The 21088-nt window shown below is 31.5% G+C and overlaps 4 protein-coding genes and 1 long non-coding RNA gene across 10 annotated transcripts; 2 read left to right on the top strand and 3 right to left on the bottom strand.

Annotated features, from left to right (window-relative positions):
• Nucleotides 1-983: 983 nt before the first annotated feature.
• Nucleotides 984-2266, bottom strand: LOC125384947. 2 transcript variants are annotated; one of them, XR_007223806.1, is made up of 3 exons: nucleotides 1991-2266; nucleotides 1122-1603; nucleotides 984-1043 (listed from the first exon to the last, which is right to left on the bottom strand). It is a non-coding gene; the product is annotated as an uncharacterized LOC125384947 (long non-coding RNA). The 2 variants fall into 2 exon arrangements; XR_007223807.1 differs by lacking the exon at nucleotides 1991-2266 and having other exon boundaries at nucleotides 1122-1632.
• A 2895-nt stretch (nucleotides 2267-5161) lies between these two features.
• LOC100643155 (alcohol dehydrogenase class-3) lies at nucleotides 5162-7194 on the bottom strand. Its single transcript, XM_003395043.4, has 7 exons — nucleotides 7039-7194; nucleotides 6549-6792; nucleotides 6242-6462; nucleotides 5959-6175; nucleotides 5754-5884; nucleotides 5395-5669; nucleotides 5162-5307 (listed from the first exon to the last, which is right to left on the bottom strand). Exons 1-7 carry the CDS (start codon nucleotides 7057-7059, stop codon nucleotides 5283-5285), a joined length of 1134 nt encoding a protein of 377 aa, XP_003395091.1. The 5' UTR covers nucleotides 7060-7194; the 3' UTR covers nucleotides 5162-5282.
• LOC100643036 (E3 ubiquitin-protein ligase listerin) lies at nucleotides 6773-16165 on the top strand. 2 transcript variants are annotated; one of them, XM_012308129.2, is made up of 22 exons: nucleotides 6773-6890; nucleotides 9506-9715; nucleotides 9790-10056; nucleotides 10142-10257; nucleotides 10342-10696; nucleotides 10765-10949; nucleotides 11021-11156; nucleotides 11238-11924; nucleotides 11995-12199; nucleotides 12278-12629; nucleotides 12700-13177; nucleotides 13262-13377; nucleotides 13453-13606; nucleotides 13672-13832; nucleotides 13910-14093; nucleotides 14176-14350; nucleotides 14422-14758; nucleotides 14822-14968; nucleotides 15070-15200; nucleotides 15277-15680; nucleotides 15777-15944; nucleotides 16019-16165. In XM_012308129.2, the coding sequence occupies exons 2-22, from the start codon at nucleotides 9548-9550 to the stop codon at nucleotides 16076-16078; spliced, it is 4986 nt and encodes a 1661-aa protein (XP_012163519.2). In that variant the 5' UTR covers nucleotides 6773-6890; nucleotides 9506-9547; the 3' UTR covers nucleotides 16079-16165. The 2 variants fall into 2 exon arrangements, with proteins under 2 accessions (XP_012163519.2, XP_012163518.2); XM_012308128.2 differs by lacking the exon at nucleotides 6773-6890 and adding an exon at nucleotides 9067-9208.
• On the bottom strand, nucleotides 7458-19062 carry LOC100643279 (phosphatidylinositol-glycan biosynthesis class F protein). Of its 4 annotated transcripts, none has more exons than XM_048405167.1 (2): nucleotides 18937-19062; nucleotides 7458-8692 (listed from the first exon to the last, which is right to left on the bottom strand). In XM_048405167.1, exon 2 carries the CDS (start codon nucleotides 8672-8674, stop codon nucleotides 7976-7978), a length of 699 nt encoding a protein of 232 aa, XP_048261124.1. In that variant the 5' UTR covers nucleotides 8675-8692; nucleotides 18937-19062; the 3' UTR covers nucleotides 7458-7975. The 4 variants fall into 4 exon arrangements, with proteins under 4 accessions (XP_048261124.1, XP_048261123.1, XP_003395092.1 ...); XM_048405166.1 differs by lacking the exon at nucleotides 18937-19062 and adding an exon at nucleotides 8967-9100; XM_003395044.4 differs by lacking the exon at nucleotides 18937-19062 and adding an exon at nucleotides 8988-9092.
• On the top strand, nucleotides 16469-19531 carry LOC100643481. Its single transcript, XM_003395046.4, has 4 exons — nucleotides 16469-16588; nucleotides 17600-17799; nucleotides 18960-19103; nucleotides 19300-19531. The coding sequence occupies exons 1-4, from the start codon at nucleotides 16582-16584 to the stop codon at nucleotides 19384-19386; spliced, it is 438 nt and encodes a 145-aa protein (XP_003395094.1). The 5' UTR covers nucleotides 16469-16581; the 3' UTR covers nucleotides 19387-19531.
• The last annotated feature ends 1557 nt before the right edge of the window (nucleotides 19532-21088 follow it).

Genomic DNA, 21088 nt, shown 5'->3' with positions numbered 1-21088 from the left:
TCGCTTCCACTTGAGATCTACCGATTACTCGGCTCTATCTCCGTCGATACTGTTTCCAGTTTGTAACATCTCCATTTGATCTTATCACTGAAATCAAAGACCATTTATTTATTAGGATCTTCCATCAACTTCGTGTATCGTAGAGTTTTACTTGCTTTCATTTCCAACTAAACATTCTTGAATGGTATTTAAATATGAAAATAGAGATCTTTAACTAATTCATTTGAAAACTTCGAAAAATTGATAAAAGTGTTCGTTATAGTAATAAACCTCGTTATTCAGTAGGTTCATATTTGACATTTATTATACGTTTCACATAGTTATTCATATCGTATCCTAATCTTTTACTAGATACACGTTCGCGATAAATAGCTCGTAACTTCCGTATACATTTTCAGATTGCTTTCAAATTTGACCAATGTGATCATGCTACACCAGTCATGGCTCGCTACAGCGCTAATGAAATTTCGATATATTTCATACGACACATATATAGAATACGTCCTCTTAAGAATTCTCTATGATAAACGTTCAAACATTTGCGTGAGATAGCGTAACTGCATTCGATCGAGTTACTTTCATTTACTATAAAGTACAAATGAACAAAATGTACCTGTAGATGCATCGATATTTATATTGCATTGGTGGCGTCTGTCTGCAGAGGCGCGCGGCCATCGGAATTCATATTTCATTCCCGCACCATTTCCAGGTCACTTCCCCATCGGTTGCCAGAGCGAGGTCAGGTGGATGTTCGGACACTTGGACAGTGACAACGACGGCAGGCTCTCTCTTTCCGAGTTGTACGGCCTGGAACACGATCAGAACGAGCCATGTCTGAAACCGTTCCTCGACGGCTGCGACACCGACGGGTAAGAAGATGACTTCCGCCCATGCGATTATTCCATCCACGTACCTTTCCGCCACGTTGTAATCCGTTTGTCACATCGCGGCGAATTTTTCTTCTTTCTTTGTTATTTTTTTTCCTTTTTACGTAATCCCGTCGTCCGTTGCTTGTAAATCATTAAACTCCACGGATACGTGACCTGAAAAGGGAACGAAGAGAAACAGGGCGAGTTGAAGGAAAGGGAAGAAGATAGAGAAACCCTTTCAGTTTTTAATACCTTCGAGGGGCTTGACGCTCGAGCGTAATAGGTCTCGAGCGTACGTGCCTACGGAGCGGAGTGGTTGGTCGTTAAGAGGCAGACACATGGACCGTGTGTGAAACTTTCATTCCGAGTCGATTGCTTTTTACTCGCATGCAAACCGGGAAATAAGAAACGATGCCACGTTGCGTTTGTTACTCTCAAGAAGCGGAATTTCCGTTCTCTGTTCCAGAGTATATATAGAGATTAAGTTGAAATGTTAAGGGGTGTTATGTAGTCTCCATGAAAGGTTTCCTCGCCATTCCGGGACGGTGAACTCTGTTACCCAGTCTATGGATCGTCTTAAATAATTAATTCATAGTAGCTTCTTGGTGTAAGACTATTAATGAGATATATAATACATATACGGCATACATGTAACTTTCATATCTATGACGAGGACCAAATGTAATAGATCAAAGGCATTGGAGATCCAACTACCACGAGATGAAGGATATTAGCTGAAATGAAGATTAAATTTGGTGGCTTGATTAGTTGACTAACTAACTGGCTATGATTAGGTGATTTAAAATCCTGATAAGATGACAGAATACCTACATAAGAAAGTAATATACTTTGATACTCTAATAAAAATTTGCATAGTTTCTTAGCTTCCATAAATTTGCAATAAACATTTATCTTGTTTCTCCGTTCCCATTTAACGCGATGAAATTTTGTATTTAATTAAAAATTCATGGTATGTGACTCGTTATATTTGAGCTATTGTACGGTCCAAAAGTAATATGTAAATTTTAAATGATTTAGCCACCGCAGCCTGAGAGTTAAAGTTGACAGGAATCCCTTTCTGAGAAACCAATACATCGCTGTACAATAATAAAGTAAAGTACCAAATATCTATCACGTTCGACAATTTTCAGAGACATTTTCGTGAATGGTCCCGAATGGTGCGGATGTTTCTCAAAGGCTGAACGTCCCTGCGCCGCTGTACGCAAGCGATCATCCCCCGACGTTGCACCTGCTTGCGATTCCCGAGGGTATTACCGAAGCACCCAATGTCACCGTGGTCTAGGACTCTGCTGGTGCGTGGATCCTCACGGTGTGGAATTCGCTGGAACTAGAACACGTGGCAGCAAGCCAGACTGCGGTGAGTGTTCCTCGATTGCCAAGAAAAATACTTTTTCCAACGATTATTCGATTATACTTAACCTGCCGATATTTCAGACACGATCGTGAACAAGATCAGCAACGGAGGATTAAAGACAAACAGCGTGGACTTGGATGACGACGAAGATGGTGGTATAGATTCTGCTCAGGATCTCGAGGGTTCCGCCGATCAGCCATTGGACTTCTAGACTCCTTAGAATCAACCAGTAACAACAGCAACGGGAGCAGCACCTTAACGTAATGTCGAACAGCCGGACGACATTGTTTCCCCTTGTAAAGGGGAACGGGGAATGCTCGTCCTGGTCGTCCGCTGATTTCGAGTATCGCCGTTGTGATTGGAGGTGTCTTCAAGTGAAACAGGTCGGCGAAGGCTGCGACCCACGCGTGAGCCTAAAAAAAAGAAAACGTCAGAAAAGCAACGAACAAATACGAGGATTGACGAGATGTGACACGAGCAGCGGATACACCCTCTGGCATCGTGATTGCACGAATTCAATTGCGTCCTCTTTAGCGATTGATCATGATCCCCAACCCGGGAATGATCATTTTTAAAACAATTAATTTCCCGTAGCGATTTGTTGATTGATTATTTATAGATTGAATTGAAATAAGAATACTGTGTATAAAGGTCTTATTTTTCTGATATTTTTCTCGTCATTTTACGTTTACGGTTAATATAAATTAATCTGTTCGAAAACACAAGTGCCAAACGGGTTAAGAAGCTGCTGAATCAGAGAATCGTATGAAACTTGTACAGTGCAATAAACAAGGGGCAACATCGTGCAATGGCAATCTTGTGTGATGCTCTATTTTGATCAAAGACCACGGTAAGAGATGTCGATGTTCGACGCGATAAAGGAATAGTATCGATGATCCTTGATGAGACACGTTGTACCCTGTATGCCCGTCGAGGTACCTCCATGCACAACTCGTCTATAAATAATATAATTATATACTATTTATGCATATACAAACTAGAGGTTTCACGAGAAAGGAAAGAAAGAGAAAAGACAGATGAGGAAGTAAGAGGAAAAGAAGGAAAAGAAGCTCATTCTCCATCGGATAAAATTCACATGTCCACTCCACGACATATAGAGATTATAATACCTTTAACAAGAAAAGATACAAAAAAAGAAAAAGAAATGAAAAAGAATGCTCTGTGTAATTATGATTTCTAGATTAACGATATCTCGAATTATAATGTCTAAGCATAATATATATATATAAATATACATATAAATATATATATATAATACTGTCTATGACTTACGATAATACAGCGGACGAAGACAAGCTGGCTGAGAGAGAAAACCTGGCTGATCGTCAGCGGACGCGAAGGACTCGTCTAACACACTCTTAGAGAGATGCACGCGCTTGAAGATATAGAATATTAAACGGAAAAAGTATTTGCATAGTCCGAATCACGAGTTTATAGGTTTAATTGAGCTCTCTCGTAATAAAGCACCTTCGCTGGTTCTTAACACAGGAAAAAACGTACGCCAACAACTAATATAGATTTCCGTCGCCACGCTTATTTATTTTCTTCACGCTAAACGATTAATCTTTCTCCACCAATTCTGTCCTTTCCTTTTTTAATTGTCTTTTCTCTCGTAGCCATCTTGCGTTGCGAGGTTTAGTGTAAGATATATTGCATAAAAAAGGATGACCTATTTCATACTCGCTAACTACTAAACTGTAGTTCAATCATGACGAGCAAATCATTTTTTAAGCACTATTTTCATGGATATAATTAACGTCTGACTTTTTCTTGGATCGATAGACTTGGTTTCTACTGTTGAAAAAATATTTCTTTTTTTATTGCAATAATTTTACATAATTTATATTGTAACAATCGAGAATACCTGAAGAACAAACATTCTTATAATGTTTAACGAACACGTCGTGATTTAGCTGCGTTTACTGTAATTATAAGCATTTTTACTTAACGACTTTTACTTAACGAGTGTGTGGTACACCGTAGGTACTAGAGTATAATAACATATAACCCGTAGAAAATTGATCAGTGTGATTATGTGAATATGCCCTAGTATTAGATGGCAATTTACGTAGGGATAGCCAGTGCAAATTATACGTATCTCTCATCTAGAACAAACATGGAGATTGAGTTTTCAAGTTTAGGGTACACATTGTTTCGTTGTATTCGATCAAATTCGAGCCATTTAGCGCTCTAATGTATTATTGATTAGAGATACATCTACTCTGAATTTCAGTACTTATATTCTAATCAAATCTCTATTCTTTTTTCAAACATTTGATCGATGGTATATGAGATAGACAACATCATTATGAAGTATTCACACCGAAACTAAACTGTACGTTTTATTATTCTGCGTAAACTGTGAGAGTAAAGTTTTTGCATTTTAACGAATAACGTAATAGGTATCGCATCACTTTGAAACATTTAAAGTAACATAAAATAAGAATTCGTAGAAACTCTCCGTGTCATTAAACATTTGGTGTACGGGAACCTCGTCCGCGATGAATTAATTAATTAACGTGTATACTCTTTGCTATGTTGAACGCAATTTATATTCTGCCTGAATTATTATTATACCGTCGACCTAGATTAACAAGCATATTAACTTCAAGCAAACATACATAGTTTTACCGAAAGTCTTGCATATTGTATATACATAATTATATACAATGGAAAATCATCTTCTATGATCTTCGTACCGTGATGATTCTGTAAGGTATGCACCTGATCAAAGCGTAAAGAATTTTTACTTCATTCCAGAGCTACTATTAATATTTCATCAAATTGGTATTGTATATGTGGCTGTAAGAATTCTTTATGAATAAAGATTGTTGTAGAAAACTGGAGGTTTCGATTACTTTCAACCGAAATAACTACACAAAAGTAAAAAAATGTATTTATGAAGGAATATATTATCTTTATTCACAAAAAGTATATGTTACAAAATATCAAATATTTTAAGCCATAATTGAAATACAAATGATACAAAACCTAGTAAAGATTTAATGCGCTCTTTTTTAATATTTGAGCACTACTCTTAAGCTGCAATTAAAAAAAATTCACATTTATTATCAAAGAATAACATCAATATTTATTAGAACTTGTTAAACGCAGATTATTGAAACTTACCAGTTGCCTGAATGTAACAAATCGAATCCCTCATTAACCTTATTGAACGGAAGATTATGTGTAATAAATTCATCAAGAATTAATTTTTTTGCCATGTAATCTTGCACCAAGTTGGGAACACTATCTTTGGACTTCCATCCACCAAACGCAGTCCCTTTCCACACGCGTCCCGTTACCAATTGGAATGGACGAGTGCTAATTTCTTGACCAGCTGCAGCTACACCCACTATAACGGATGTGCCCCAACCCTTATGACAAGATTCCAATGCAGCTCTCTAAACATAAAAAATATACCAAGACCTGGGTGGTAAGCCAGCCAGCAATTTATTAAAGATTTTGATTCAATGTTTAAAACTTACCATAGTGTTCACATTACCAACACATTCAAAAGTAAAATCTAGTCCACCATCAGTTAATTCTACTAACACTTCCTGGATTGGTTTGTTATAATCTTTAGGGTTAAGAAATTCAGTACATCCAAACTTTTTAGCTGGAAAGAATAAATTTTTTGTATTACTTCTCAACATTTTTCATGCAAAACTAAAATAAGTTCTTTTTTCTTACCCAACTCAAATTTACTTGTATTCAGATCTACTCCAATAATACGCTTGGCACCAGCTTGCTTACAACCAAATGCAACTGCCAATCCCACTGCACCTAATCCCCATATAGCACATGAACTTCCAGGTGTTACCTTAGCAGTGTTTACAGCAGCACCATATCCAGTAGGTACTCCACATCCCAACAAACATACTTTATCAAGTGGTGCAACAGGATCAATCTGAATTATATAATGTCTTTAAATTATTTCAAGCAATTTTGAAATATCTATGTAAAATAGAAATACCTTAGCAAGAGAAATGTCTGCCACTACAGTATATTCAGAAAAAGTAGAGCAACCCATGAAATGGGCAAGGGTTTGTCCCTTGCAAGTAAATCTAGAAGTACCATCAGGCATTAAACCTTTGCCTTGTGTAACACGAATTTTGCTACATAAGTTTGTGCTTGGATGCATACAGAATTTGCACTCTTTACATTGGGGAATATATAATGGAATCACATGATCACCTGTAATTTATATATGATATCTCTTAGTAGTTAGTAAACATGTAATAATATATAATATAATAAACAATATAACAGTAGTACAATACCAGGTTTAAATTCGGTAACATCTTCCCCAACACTTTCAACAATACCACTGCCTTCATGACCAAGAACACAAGGAAAAATTCCTTCTGGATCTAACCCATCTAAAGTATAGGCATCAGTATGGCACAAAGCTACAGCTACAACTTTAATTCTTACTTCATGAGCTTTTGGTGGTGCAACTTCAACTTCTTCTAACGAGAGAGGCTGTTTCTCCTTCCACGCTACAGCAGCTTTACATTTAATTACCTAACATACAAAAATATTTTAATTCGTTATTTATTTGATCACAAATTATTGATCGCTATCTTTAACTTGAATAAATAGCTATCGAAGAATATGGAAAGGTATGTATAATTCTTAAAATAACTGTTTTTTAATTAACCGAAAATCATTTCAAAGTAATTTCAACGGCTTATTGTAACAAATGAGTTACTTAGATTCAATTTAATCGTAACAATGGAACAAAACAATTTGTCAGAAAGAAATAAATACCTTTCCAGTTGTGTTTGACATTATTATAAAATGCAATAGTTAATAAACGGTGTAAAAAGAAGTAAAAGTTGAACAAATGGTACTACGATGAATATTAATCACACCGGTCACTATATATTCAACAAGAAATGAAAAAAATTGAAGGTCGTTGTTTTAATACTACTGACATCTAGTGCTTGAAAATCTGTACTCTAAAATCAACACAAAGATCTATACAAAATTTTAATAAATAATAATCGTTTAATATAATTCAAATAAATTTATTCACAATCTAGCTGTAATAATTTTGTATTATCCAATATATCAACATCCTATTATATAAAAATAATCGTACGAATTCGTATGAATTCTTAAATGAAAAAATAAAGTTTGTTATTGGAGAGAAGATTAGCATATTTCAAAAATAGTAATTAGCAAAATTTGTATTTATGTAATTTATTGAACACAATATTTTAATAAAAAGTATATAACAATTTTTATTAACAAAGTTTTATTCTGGGAACATTTTAATCTCAAACATTATCAAATTATTACATCAGAAACATTATATAATTTGACCTAATATGACTTCTATCGGAGATAAAGCCCACTTTGTATGGTACAATTTTTATTCTGTTTAGCTGTTTCTACAACTTGTACATAGATTTATAAATCATCCTCTTAACATGTTTATCTTTCATATTGCATTGTTCAAAGTAGCAAACAATTTTGGTGACATTAATAAAGACATTAAACAATTTTTCATTGCATATCATTCAAAATGCACAATCACTCTTCAGTAGTTTCAAGTTGCTTCAAAACTATGATAATACAGAAGAGATCAATTAATTATAAACACGTCTCAATGTTGAAATAAATTATTCCATGTACAAAATGTTACATCTATCAATTGGAATTTATCACTTTCAATTTTATTTATTTGCACAATCACTAATATTTATCTGTAAACTTTCTTATCTAATGCCAACATAGGTAATGTTTTTACAAGTGTAATAAAATGTGCAACTGTATAGCCAAGGAGAGCACCTAAAACACATGGAATTGGCCAAGTTTGCCATGGTCGATCCCAGTCTAGTGGAATCACAATAGCACCCAACCATGTGCCTAAAAGAGTAGCTTGAATGTTTGTCTTTATAGCATCTACTAAAACATTGCCTTTTTGTGATTGTGCTCCTGTTATTATTTCTAGTGCACCATCCACTCCTAAATGCAAACTTGCAGGAACAAATGTAAGTGTAGTCAGTGTGACAGTGAGCATAGTAGTTTCTTCATAATGCATGAATACTGGTGCACCAAACAATACAATTACAATGTAATATACAATGGATAAAAGGAAACCTGCTAACAGAAATTTGAAAATTTCTTTTAGATATCTAGACCAAGTTCTTTTAGCTCTTGAAGATGTCCTTAATTCAGTTTTTGTTATAAGCGTAGTTTCAGAGTGAAACATAGGAAACATCAATTTGATTACTTCTGCAAAAAGCAGAATCAATAGTACTGGAATGAATTTATACTTTCCCACATTATACAAATTATCATTTAACTTAAGTAATATCAGAATGCCAGGGAAGTAAATGCAAGTAAATGAACAATATGACAATAGCAACCTTTGACTCAATTTGTTTCCAACACTCATCTCCCTTATTTTCCTAACCTGTAATAGAAAATTGAAATATATTCATACTAACAAAATTTTCAAAACATTTTAAGTATATTTAGTAATTACTATTTACTTGATACAATACTAAATAATTCTTCCTAATTTAATATTCGATACAATGCTAGTTATACTATATATAAGATATATAATAATATACTAGATATAAATATATCATTATATTTTGTTAGATCTTTTTAAATCTTTTAAAAAATCTAACGAGATTTTCATACATATTATCTTTTAATAAAATAGTAGTATTAAGACGTACAAATAAATAAAAATTACGCACAATTTCAGCTTTTAATGGAATGGGAAAAAGTATATCACAATAAAAAAAAATATATTCACATGTACACAAGCATTAATAGATCAGCTGTTCCAAACGTTATACTAGTAAGAAAGTCAATGCTCAAAATTTATGTGTAGTCACAATATTTCTTGTTTCTTGTTGTTTTTGTAATTATCATGGGAAAGAACAAACAAGCACAACGAACCAAAAATAATGTAAAAGTAAGGGAAAATTTATATTAATTGAAAAGATTAATTTGTACAAAAACTTTATAGGTTAAGTTTTATTATTAGGTTAAGTTTTATTATCATAACAATTTTTCTTAATCCAAAATTATTATATCTCCATAAAAAAATTATATAGTAATAACAATTATATAAAATCATATCTTTTTAAAATAGTTATTTAATTTTAATTATTGTATCAAAATTTTTTATATTCTTTGATGCAATCTGTCAATGAAAATTTTAAATCATTATTACAAATATTTCAATATTATTGTTATTTATCATTTATAGCCATCAAATAGCAGCAGAAGTGCAGAACTTCTGGGCACTTCGATGCCAAATTTTGTTGGTTTCTCAGCTGTAAAAGATGGAGGATATGTACCTATATTACCAGGTTTAGCACTTTGCAATACAAATGAGGTTGAAATGAACAATGTTGATAGTAATTTTCAAATAGTACTAAAAAAAATGAATAAGAAAGATTCAACAACAAAATGCAAGGTGACAAACAATTATCTCTATTATTTACAAAAATAATATTGAGATTAAAAATTTTTGTTTTTGATATTTTTCAGGCATTAAAAGAATTTGCTATTATGTGTAGAGATTCAGAAATGTCAGCTGTGGAAGGAATGTTACCATTCTGGCCACGATTGTATTGTGCCTTAGCAATTGATATAGAACACAGAGTAAGAGAAACTGTACAGTTAGCACATGCAGCTGTTGTAAAACGTGTAGGCAGAGGTATAGCAATGTATTTAAAACAGCTAGCTGGAGCTTGGTTCACTTCTCAATATGATACATATCCTCCAGCTGCATCTGCTGCTAGTAATTCATTTAATGTAAGTGACTATAATTTATTAATAATAAAAACTTGAAACTATCAAAATTAATACCTACTTTAATGTGAATATTTTTTACATACAGGATACGTTTCCACCAAAAAAAGTTATTGATGCCATTGTGCATTGTCAACATGAAATCTTGACTTATATCTGTGATAATATTACTGTTCATAGTGCCCAGACTTTATCTATACAAAAGTATGTTTCTTATGCAAATATATTTTTTTTTAAAAATGTAAGAGATGTAAATTTGAGACTTATTATGTTACAATTTATTATTAGGAACCTTACTACAGAGGAAATGGATTTAAAATATCAGAGTGTGCTAATATCTAGTTTATATGGATACAGTGTTTATTTCAAGAAAGTTCCTATCCAAAAAATTGAGGATATGATTGATATTCATAATAAAATTATAAACAGCAACAAATTTTGGAAACTAGCTAAAAATGATTCTGTCCCAGTCAAAACAGCTTTCTTTAGTGTACTAACATCAATGATTGAGAATGCTAATCTATTACTGCAAAATGAAAAAAAAAGAACTGTAACAACTATCATGAATAATCTTGATGAAACAGAACCTGCATTGTTGACGGCTGTATGGGAATCTATGCTTAGTACTATAAATAAAATAGAGGTAAATGATTATTATCTATACTCTCTGACATCATGAGTTTACAATATTAAATGACATTATCTTTTCAGGACTGGTACACTGTAGTAAATATTGAGAAACTAGTATTACCGGCATTATGGCGTGTTTTACGAAGTGGACAATGTTGTGCTAGTATTGTTTACCCGAATTTATTACCCTTTATTAGTCAATTTCCAAAACTAAATGTTGATCCTCATTACTTGTATATATCTTTCTTCAACCATATGCGACAAGGGTATTTAATTAATTAATTGAGTTAATGTCTTAATTATATTAAATTACGCAGTATTCATTAATTTTTTCCAGATTTTCCGTTAAAAATGTACAAATGAGCCGTTCTGAGATGCTTGCGGTGACGACATCGTTCGCCGAATGTTTGCGTTATACAGTATTTTCAAATGTTAATAATAGAAACTTATGTAATGCTCTGCTCATAGAACAGGTTTTTATTTTATACACTTATGTACTACCGTGATGATTTCTACAAAAGGAATATTTATAACTAATTGATTAATTATTTCAGCTCATACCATCATTAGAAGTGTGTTTGAAAGAAAATAGTCCAATGAAACAAATATTTTTTTGTGAAATTACTCATTTAATACGATATTGGAGTAAAAATCGGCACAATGATGATTATAAACTTTATTCTTGTTTGATACAAGAATTTTGGCGAAATCTTGATATATTGTTCACTTCGCTTTTAAATGTCACTGAAAGATCTGAAACATTTGATACTCCAGATACAAATAATTCTCAAATAGAATTTTTAAACATATTAAAGACAGCCCCTGAGCAAGGTCGGAAAAATTTACAAGTGAAATTTTGTGACCCGGAGGAGAATGTAACGACTCAGTCTCAAATACAAAATGTGGAAAATGATACCGATACTGAATTTGTTGCTGAGCTTAATAAGTTTGTCAGTTCCCTTTGCATAAAATACTTTAACCATATTATTGGGAAACGTGAAAAACAATATGTCACGTACCTAAACAAGCTTATAACTTGTTTTGAAAGCGATGAACTTTTTAAAAATCTATCCGATTTTCTTAAAACTCAAAATAATTTACTTAATTTCTGTAATGAAATTTTACAAAATTGGTTATTGGAACGATCAAAAGAAACTGAACATATAATAGAACTAATATTCAATCTTATGAAGTACATGGATCATTCTGAGAAAAACGAAATTTTAAAATCATTAATAGAGGTAAAAGATAAACATTGTTTTATGTGTTATTAAAAGGATATATATCACTGTATATTTTATTTGCTTTCAGTTTGATGATATTATAACTACAAAAAGTGTCATACAGTGCGCTTTATCTAAGAAACATAGAAATGATGTTATAGTACAGAAATGGTGTTCACAATCTAAGATTAGTAGTATATTGATAGAAGTAGCAAAGGAAATTGCTTCAAACAATTATTCAAGTAAAAATCAGAATCTTATATTGTTATCTTTTGAACCTCTAGAGGATGGTAGTAAGTTCTTGATATTTATTTAATTTGATTGCATTTTGTACAATACAGATAAATATTACATATATATATCTTTTTTAGGTTTGCTAATAAAAGAAGAAACGGTCAATGAAATTATATCTATACTTTGCAATTCTTTCTATGAAATAGATGAGATGTGTCTGTTAGATTTCACGCATTTAATTTGCTGTATTGTTCCATTAGCATGCTCTCATAAGGGAACAACAGCAGGAGCAATACAAATATTAGGAACCCTTTTCGAATTGCGTTCACATAATTATTTCAGTAATAATTCTGACTACTATTTGATAGATACAATGCGAGATGTATGGACGAAAGAACTTTTGAAAACAATTCGAAAACTTTCACAATCTGAATTTATTAATTTGACTAAAATGTTTGCGACTTCTATGTGGAAAAAGATATATAATCGGTAAGAAAATATGTTCATTATTTATAAAGTATTTTAATACACTTTTTATAATATTTTCATTATGTTCCAGAAATGAAGAATATGATAAAGAAATATTGGTTCACATAGCCGTTGATTTTCTTGAAACTATACTTCATAGTGGAATCTTCTATGCAGAAGAAATTATTTTAACATTTTTAACAGATTCTGATATCACAACATGGATAGCTGAAACAACTGGGATAATCATATATGGTGAAGTAATAACTGGTGAACTGCATGTGTCATCTCTTGATCAAAATATACAAATTCACCAGAAATGTATGTCTATTGATTTAACCAGTAATACAATAACGGATAATACTGAGAGTTGCTTAAAATGGGCATTGTTTAATATAAATTTATTAAATAATCTATGTTTGAGATCAATTAGTAAATGTAAATCAGAAGAATCCAGTACTGAAGAATTATTGATACACAATTTGAATTTACCTGGCACTACAAATTTATTAATTAATGTTATATATTCGATTATTTTGGGCGAAATTTACTCCAAACATTATAAATCTGTAAGTATAGTCATAACTTGTAATATAGGAACACTTAATTTCAATAAGAAAGGAATTAATATTTCACTGAACAATTATTTTCAGACCAAATGCTATGATAATGTAAATAAAACTTTAATGACTGTACAAGATAGTTTTAAACAGTTACAGATATATATTAATGAAGATACATTTAATGAAATTCGTGATTATATAACAATGTATGTATTTTGAATATGTCTTTTTAATAAGAGAATTATTTTATAAAATATTACTCACTTTGATCATATTTGCAGGAATTTTTCGAAATACGGAAGTATGTTATCATATATAATATACTTTTGTTGTACAGAATTATGTCCTACCAAAGAACCTAAAGAATTATTTGAATGTTACAAAAGTAATGACATATTTTCTCTAAATGGAGAAATAATGCTTCAAAGGCTACAGGTATTGCACTATTAATTTTAAAACTAATTTTTAATTCCATAGAATAACAGAAAATTTTATCTTAGATTCTATCCAAATTTGAAAATTTGGATAATATCTTATATACATGGAAAACAGATGATAATGTTTCTGAATTAATACTGACAAGAACCATGTTGATTAAAAAAGAAGATATTTCGAAGTACTGTAGAATTGTGGAAAACAATCCTTCATTACCAGATGATTGGTAACATGTGTTTTATATCATAAATATCAAATTTCTAAAAATCAAAAATATATAACACTTTTACGTTTCTTTTACAGTGAAATTTCTGAAATTTCCTGGGATAAATTAAATATACCTTTGGAACTTATAAGATTGTCAACAGAACTCGTAAAGAAAATTCCATCCAAATTAACATATAAACATTGGAATTTTATATTAATATCTATAGTCCTGTGGCCGCTTTCTGTTACTAATTCAAAACAAAATATTAATAATTTTAAGGTGCGCATCTAATTATCTATATTGTCTGAAAATAATGTATATTATAAATTTGGCTTATTTTTATTTATATTGGTATCTACAGGTATCTACAATGATAGTAGCCATTTGTCAACTTTATCACGCAGTGCAAGATTTAATTAACAAGCATGAACAGGAAAAAATAAATGTCATGTCACCAAAGATATTAGATGAATGGAGAAATGCTTTCGTCAGTGATGCACAAAGTGGAATTGTTCAATGTTGGATGCTTTATGCAGGTATATTTATGATTTAAATTTTAATTCATTGACTTTTTATTTGTAATTTATAACTATATTTTGTGTTTCAGATTCGTATAATGAAAAAACAACAGCTTTGAAACCTGTCCTATTGTTGGATCACTTAGGAAAAGCTATAAAAATGGTGGATGGAAATGTAATTTTCAAAAGTTACATACCTCTCACAACAACTATCGAGCTGGCATTGAAATTACTTCAGTCTCCCATAGCTAGTATACAATTAGGAGCATATCATATATTAAAGCACGCAGTACCAGAGCTTGTGCAACAAGACAAAGATACTGCTGAATTAGAAAATTTCGATGTAAATAGTCTGAACATTAAAAAAATGGAACAAGTACTTCAGAATACGCAAAATATCGTAAATATCATTCTAATGGATTTCAAGTAAGTTTTCAGTTATTTTTTTATTCACTGAAAATAAACTTCTAATTTATGATATTTTTTTAGATTATGTGATACTGTGAGTTGTACTATTCAACCATACACAGATTCTTATACTTATACTGTCGGATATTTATTATCGTGGGCTATCATCCTAGAAATGTGTGCAAATGCTCATGGAGATTTACTATATCAATATGCAGAGATACTTAAGTACATATGTTACTTATTTTCAGTTGAAGATTCACTTTCAGAGATTTTATTAATTCTAATTAATATTAAGGTTTCAATACTTATATATATATGTGTTTTAGGGATAATTTTTTTCCTAATTTATTAAATAACATATTTCGATTAATGCCAGTGGAAGTGCTTCAAGACAATAAGAACAAGGGTGCTAAATTAATGGAAATTTTTTCTACTGAACCATCTCTAGATTTTTTCGGTACTAATATTTAAATTGCCTTTTGCTTTTGTTACATATAATTTTTGTTTTAATATTTTTCATTTATATCTCATAGAAAGTTGGACAGAATGGAGACTTGACCATATCGTATGTTGGTTATACACGAATAGTTTAAGACATTTACCAGTGTTAGTGAGACAATGGTGGAGTACTGCTGACAGTAGAGTCAGTGCCGCCGTGGATAAGATTACAACTCATTATGTTAGTCCTATGCTTTGTCAAGAGGAACTTCTCAACAATAAATTACAAAGCATCGAAAACATGCAAGTGAAGGTACATCCAACTTTCCGCGAAGTGGTAGCTTTGTATCAAATGGATGATACAAAATTGGAACTTAATATTGTATTGTCACCTAATCATCCATTGGGACCAGTTACTGTTGAACCTGGACAACATGCCGGTGGTACAGTGAATTGGAGGAATTGTCACATGCAATTGTCCATATTTCTTACACATCAAGTAATAATTTATCAACATTAATCAATTAAATTAATTAATTAATGTTTATAAGCATAAAACAATTAAGGAAATTTGTATTTTATGTCCTTTTTATAGAATGGATCCGTATGGGATGGACTCACATTATGGAAAAGAAACTTAGACAAGAAGTTTGCTGGCGTAGAAGAATGTTGCATATGTTTCAGTATTTTTCATATAAACACATATCAAATACCAAAATTATCTTGTCATACATGTCGCAAGAAATTTCATACTGCATGCCTGGTAAGTTTTTAGTATCCTTAATATTTAATAAAATTTCGTACGATTAATGTCGAAATATTCACTTTGCTTTTCAGTATAAATGGTTTAGTACAAGTCAGAAGCCCACATGTCCGATTTGTAGGAATATATTTTAATCTATTATATCATTTATAAAAAATAATTTGTACTCCTGTGTAAGTAAATAAGTTAATGTCTGTACATAATAAAATTAATGAAAGAGATCTATTGTCAATCAATTGTATAACAATGTATAAATTTTCTGCCCAATGTAAATTATGTACAAAACCGATAAGCTTAAATTTACAGCAAATGATTCAAAAAGTTGATTCCGATTAAATCAAGCTGCCTATACTTTTTAATGTGTTTCATTAATCAATTGAACGTCATTTAAAATTATAAAAATGTGTACATGAAATGTTTAATATTTCATCGAAAATTATTTAATATCGATAAGAAATTTCTACCTAAGATATGATTGATCAATCTATGGTATTTTCCGCAAAGAACTGTTTCATACGGTTTAAAGAGAATGCAAATAATACAGAATGTGATAAGATTACAACTGCTTTTAATCAGGTGTAGGTAAGAGATAAGCATCACTCTTTTGGAAAATTCAGTAGTATCATCAGGTTCAAAGATGCCAGGTAAGCTGTACTATAACTTTATACAAATCATGTCATTATATCAACTTGTTTCATTAATAGCCAATAATTGTATCTCAATATAGAGTATTAAATGTTTATCTCATATTTATTATATTTAATATAATTAAACATAAAAAAATGTTATATAAACATAGGTTTGTGAATAATTTATTACGAAATTATAACAAAAATATTAAAATTACAAGTGAATGGATTCGCATTCGATCGATTAGTTATGTTTACTGAAGTTCTTGTTCAAATAGTCGTCAACCCTTGTAAATACAAATAGCAAAGCACTTATTACCCATGTTTACATAAAATTTTGTTCTTGTTTTTAATCGTAGAATATGCTGACACCGTTTGGCGGGATAAAAATAAAATATCTTGTATATCTTCAACAGCATATTCTCTATTTGGGAAATTAAAAATGTAAACTCTCCTACTAATCCTATACTTATCGCCAATAAATTGAAAGATATCCAAATTCTAATTCTACATTCATTGTCTATATATAATAAAAATAATCACTCAGAAATTTCGAACATTAAATAACGAAGAATGAAATAATTCCATTATAAATGCTGATATTTATCTTTTCTTTTTTTCATATTTAGATTTTTATTTTCATTTATACGTATGGGCGCCAGACACCTTTTATTTGTTCTTCTCTTATCACTCGGGAAATTGAATTCTAGAAAAGTCTTATCGAGAAATACATGCAATCGACGCAAAGTCTTATCGACGATTGCTTGCAATATCGTATATGAATCATATTACGGTTACAGTCATACTATTTATACGCTTCTATTTTATAATATAACTTTTCATGCTAAATTTATCTACATTATATTTAAGTACTTATGAAAAAAATAACTTTATAGTTACGATAAGCAAACATCAATTTTTTATTACGCAACCGATCCAAGCCAAAAGAAAATATAATTATAGATAAGAATATAAATTTGATAAAGAAAAATTATTGGTAAATTAAAAAAATTTTTTTCATCTAAGCCTATAGATGGATTAATCGAAGCGCAGGACAAAATTTGCCGGAAACCGCGGTCACCGGAGGTCGTGACATAGATGGGTCAACCATCTACGTCGGCAGAGCTTTCCACGACGGTGACATGATTCCAGCGAAAGTAATCCCCGACAAAAATATCGCCTATGTCTGTCACAATGGCGAAGAACACCAGAAACATGATTTCGAAGTAAGTCAAACGCAAAACGCTACGCATCATTACATTCAAATCGTTTTCAGTCTTTTATAGACGACCATTCATTAATCACTAATAATTTAGAAGACTGAAAACTAAAATTAATTCCGGAGAATAAATTTATCTCGAGTGATCATCTTTGAAAAACATTAACAAAATGAGTTGAAGTTAACAAGGAAACTTGCTATAGTCTCCAAACTTTTTAATGAAATTAAAGACATTCTTAATATTTTAAAATAATCCTTTATGTGAAATTCATTTGAGAAATATATTAATATGGCATATTAACAATTATTTCTTTTACATTCTCCTATATCTTCCGCTATCTTCAACTATCTTAACTTTTTATTCCGAGAGTGAGCGATTGGAGGAAATTAAAAACAGCGGGAAACTGAAATTCGATCGAGTGATTTTAATAAATAATACATTTTTCCAATGACGAACCTAATCATCCGGTGTAACCATATAATCAACCTCTTTACACACACAAACACGGAATCGAGATTTTGTGTCAAGGCGAAGTCGTTTTGCGGCACGGGATTGGAATACGGTTTATACGATCTGCATCATCCTTTAGCTAGTTTGTGCGATTACGAATTACGCGGTTGCCTTGGATTTTGAAAAGCTAAAACTAACGATTCGTTACTTGCATTTCTCATGTAATCATCTTTCTTTCATTTAAATGGCTTACTACCCTACGTTTTCGCTCGTCTGTCCGCGTAAGGCAAAACAGCTCATGAATCATAAGAGATCATTCAAACTCTTCATCAAATATTTTGCATTCCAGATAAGAAGATATTTTGAATAATCGCCTAAGAAACTTGTTATCATCCAATCCATGGAGAAATATAAAATACTGTCAAAGTATTCAGATAATCGAGTCGCATAAAAGTCAAACTGTAACTCCATCGAAGTTAATCGTTCGTTACTGAAAAATTACATTATTATGTACATTAATTATGTATATTCTGATATTTTATAACTAAGAAACTTTCGGAAAATAGAGTCGATCAGCTGAACTTTTACACCACTCAATTATTGTGTTTCCAATGTGATATTTAAATTTAACAATTGTATTTAGTGACTTATGAAAGAAGATTGTTCAGATAAGATTTTAATAAAATTAATTACCGATTTATTTTTATTTTCTGCAGGTTTTGTGCAAAGGAGAATTCGAATGGGAGTTTTCCTCCAACGGAGCAATCCCAGGCGACGCGGTGATCGCAGGACAGACCTCCGATGGAGAACCTCTGTATGTTGGCCGTGTTCTCCATAATGGATCCCAAACAGTTGGCAAGGTCGGAGTTTACTGTTCCTATAACCGTACAGAAAATTTATATTCCTAATGTAACATTGATCTTAATCAAGATTGATCAGTGTCACAGAAAAAAAGTACAAGAAAAAACATGACGCTAGATCTAATAGAACAAAATACCTTGAATTTGAAAGAACGTTTAAAAATGAGATTATTAATGAAAATATTGTTTCCTACAGGTTCAACCTAGCCATGGATGCTTATACATCCCCTTCGACGGTGAAGAATTGTCTTTCAAAGACTACGAAGTGCTCGTAATTCATTGAGTATAATAAAACTAAGGTTGCCAGTTATTATTAATGGGAATAGCATTCTTTACATGATATGACACATAATATGCCATTTTTATTGAAATTGTATACACTAATCATCTCTCAAAATAAATAAATTATTACCTGTTCTCTTTTTCAATCTTTGACTTGCTGTAAAATCTCTCTTATCCAAACCACACGAATTTAAAAATAATATAAAACTGAAACGTAGTCGATAAGATAAGAATAGTGATACTAATTATTTGTTAAATATCGTATTTAAATATGAAGTAATTCATCCTGATTTATCGTAAGATATTAATCATCTTTAGGAATGAATTTAGGAAATGTAGCTCTTGGCGTTGTTAATGGAACGATTTTATGCGTTCAAGAATATTTGGTTGCAATGATGAATAATAATATTAACACAGACTATATGTAGATACATTTCAGTCAATTTTTGTATAAATTTTAATGATATATTTAAACTTTTGATTTAGAAATTACATTTCACCAAAAAATTAAGTGAAGAATTATATTTTTTTACAAATTTACACAGAATTTTGCAAGAAAGACTAATCTACGTTAAATAACCGACAGTCTTGTTAACCGACTTAAACGTGCAGGATGAAAGGAAAGAACGAGATGACCGGATTTCGGCTGTCGCTCGACCATCGAGCCGGTCTGTTCCGAGATGAAGCGCGCGATGTCAGCGGACGTGCCGGAGAAACACGAAAACAACGGGTCTGTTACGACTCTGAATCGAATATTTTATAGCATTGCTTGAATTACGAGCATTACTCACTTGACGGCGTTATGACGATCGACTTAAGAGCCAGGGCCGTAACTTACACCTTTAATCCTGCCACGAGCTATTTTTATGTTTTTCAACCCTACATTTCCTATAAAACATCCCTTGAATATCATATTTTAACTCCTTCGACCTAAACTTTTTCTATTTTTCTTCCTTGCAGAAATTGATAATAATTAGTCTGATAGTTTCAAAATGCGGACATGTAAGACTCGATAGCTTGAATAAGTTTATAGACATTGACTAGGTTACGCTGAAATAAAAGAAAATCCTTTGTCAAACTACCATTGTCTCTCCAAACAAATTTCTAAAGTAACTTAGCAATTCATAAAGGAATCTCCAATTGTAGGTAGAAATAAAAACATGTTGAGGCATATTAACGGTAGGATGAATAAAAATATTGTGAACATATTAGAGCATTAGAACTGCCGGACTGCATTATAACGTATATTAGATTAATTAAAAGTAAAGAGATCAGAAACACTCATTGGATATATATGCTCCATTAAGAAAGGAATAGATCATAGCGAATACTAAATCATTGTGTTGATAGTGAAACTCGATGAATATCTATGAAGCTGAGTGAAAAATGTTATAATTGCATTTTTTGTCCAGAAAGCTGGATAAATTTCCAGATTTCCATGAGCACATGTAATAATGTATTTTAATATTTAGAAGCATAGATGTGTCTCTATTAGAATTCATGTATATTCAGTTTTCCTACCCAAAAGAGATATCGTCACTTATATTTGTGAACTACTTATTCATTAGCGAATAGAGGTATCACGACAATGACCAAATTTCAACGAAAGCTCGATGGTCTAGAAAAATCTTGAGGCCATCGGGCAACGCGGGAACGAAGGAACGTAATTGCCAATTCGTCGCAATTGGTCGCCCAACAAAACG

This window comes from Bombus terrestris, chromosome 4, assembly GCF_910591885.1.
Source record: "Bombus terrestris chromosome 4, iyBomTerr1.2, whole genome shotgun sequence".
Lineage (NCBI taxonomy): Eukaryota > Metazoa > Arthropoda > Insecta > Hymenoptera > Apidae > Bombus > Bombus terrestris.
The sequence above is the reverse complement of the archived record's forward strand: the minus strand, read 5'-3'. Positions and strand labels throughout refer to the sequence as shown.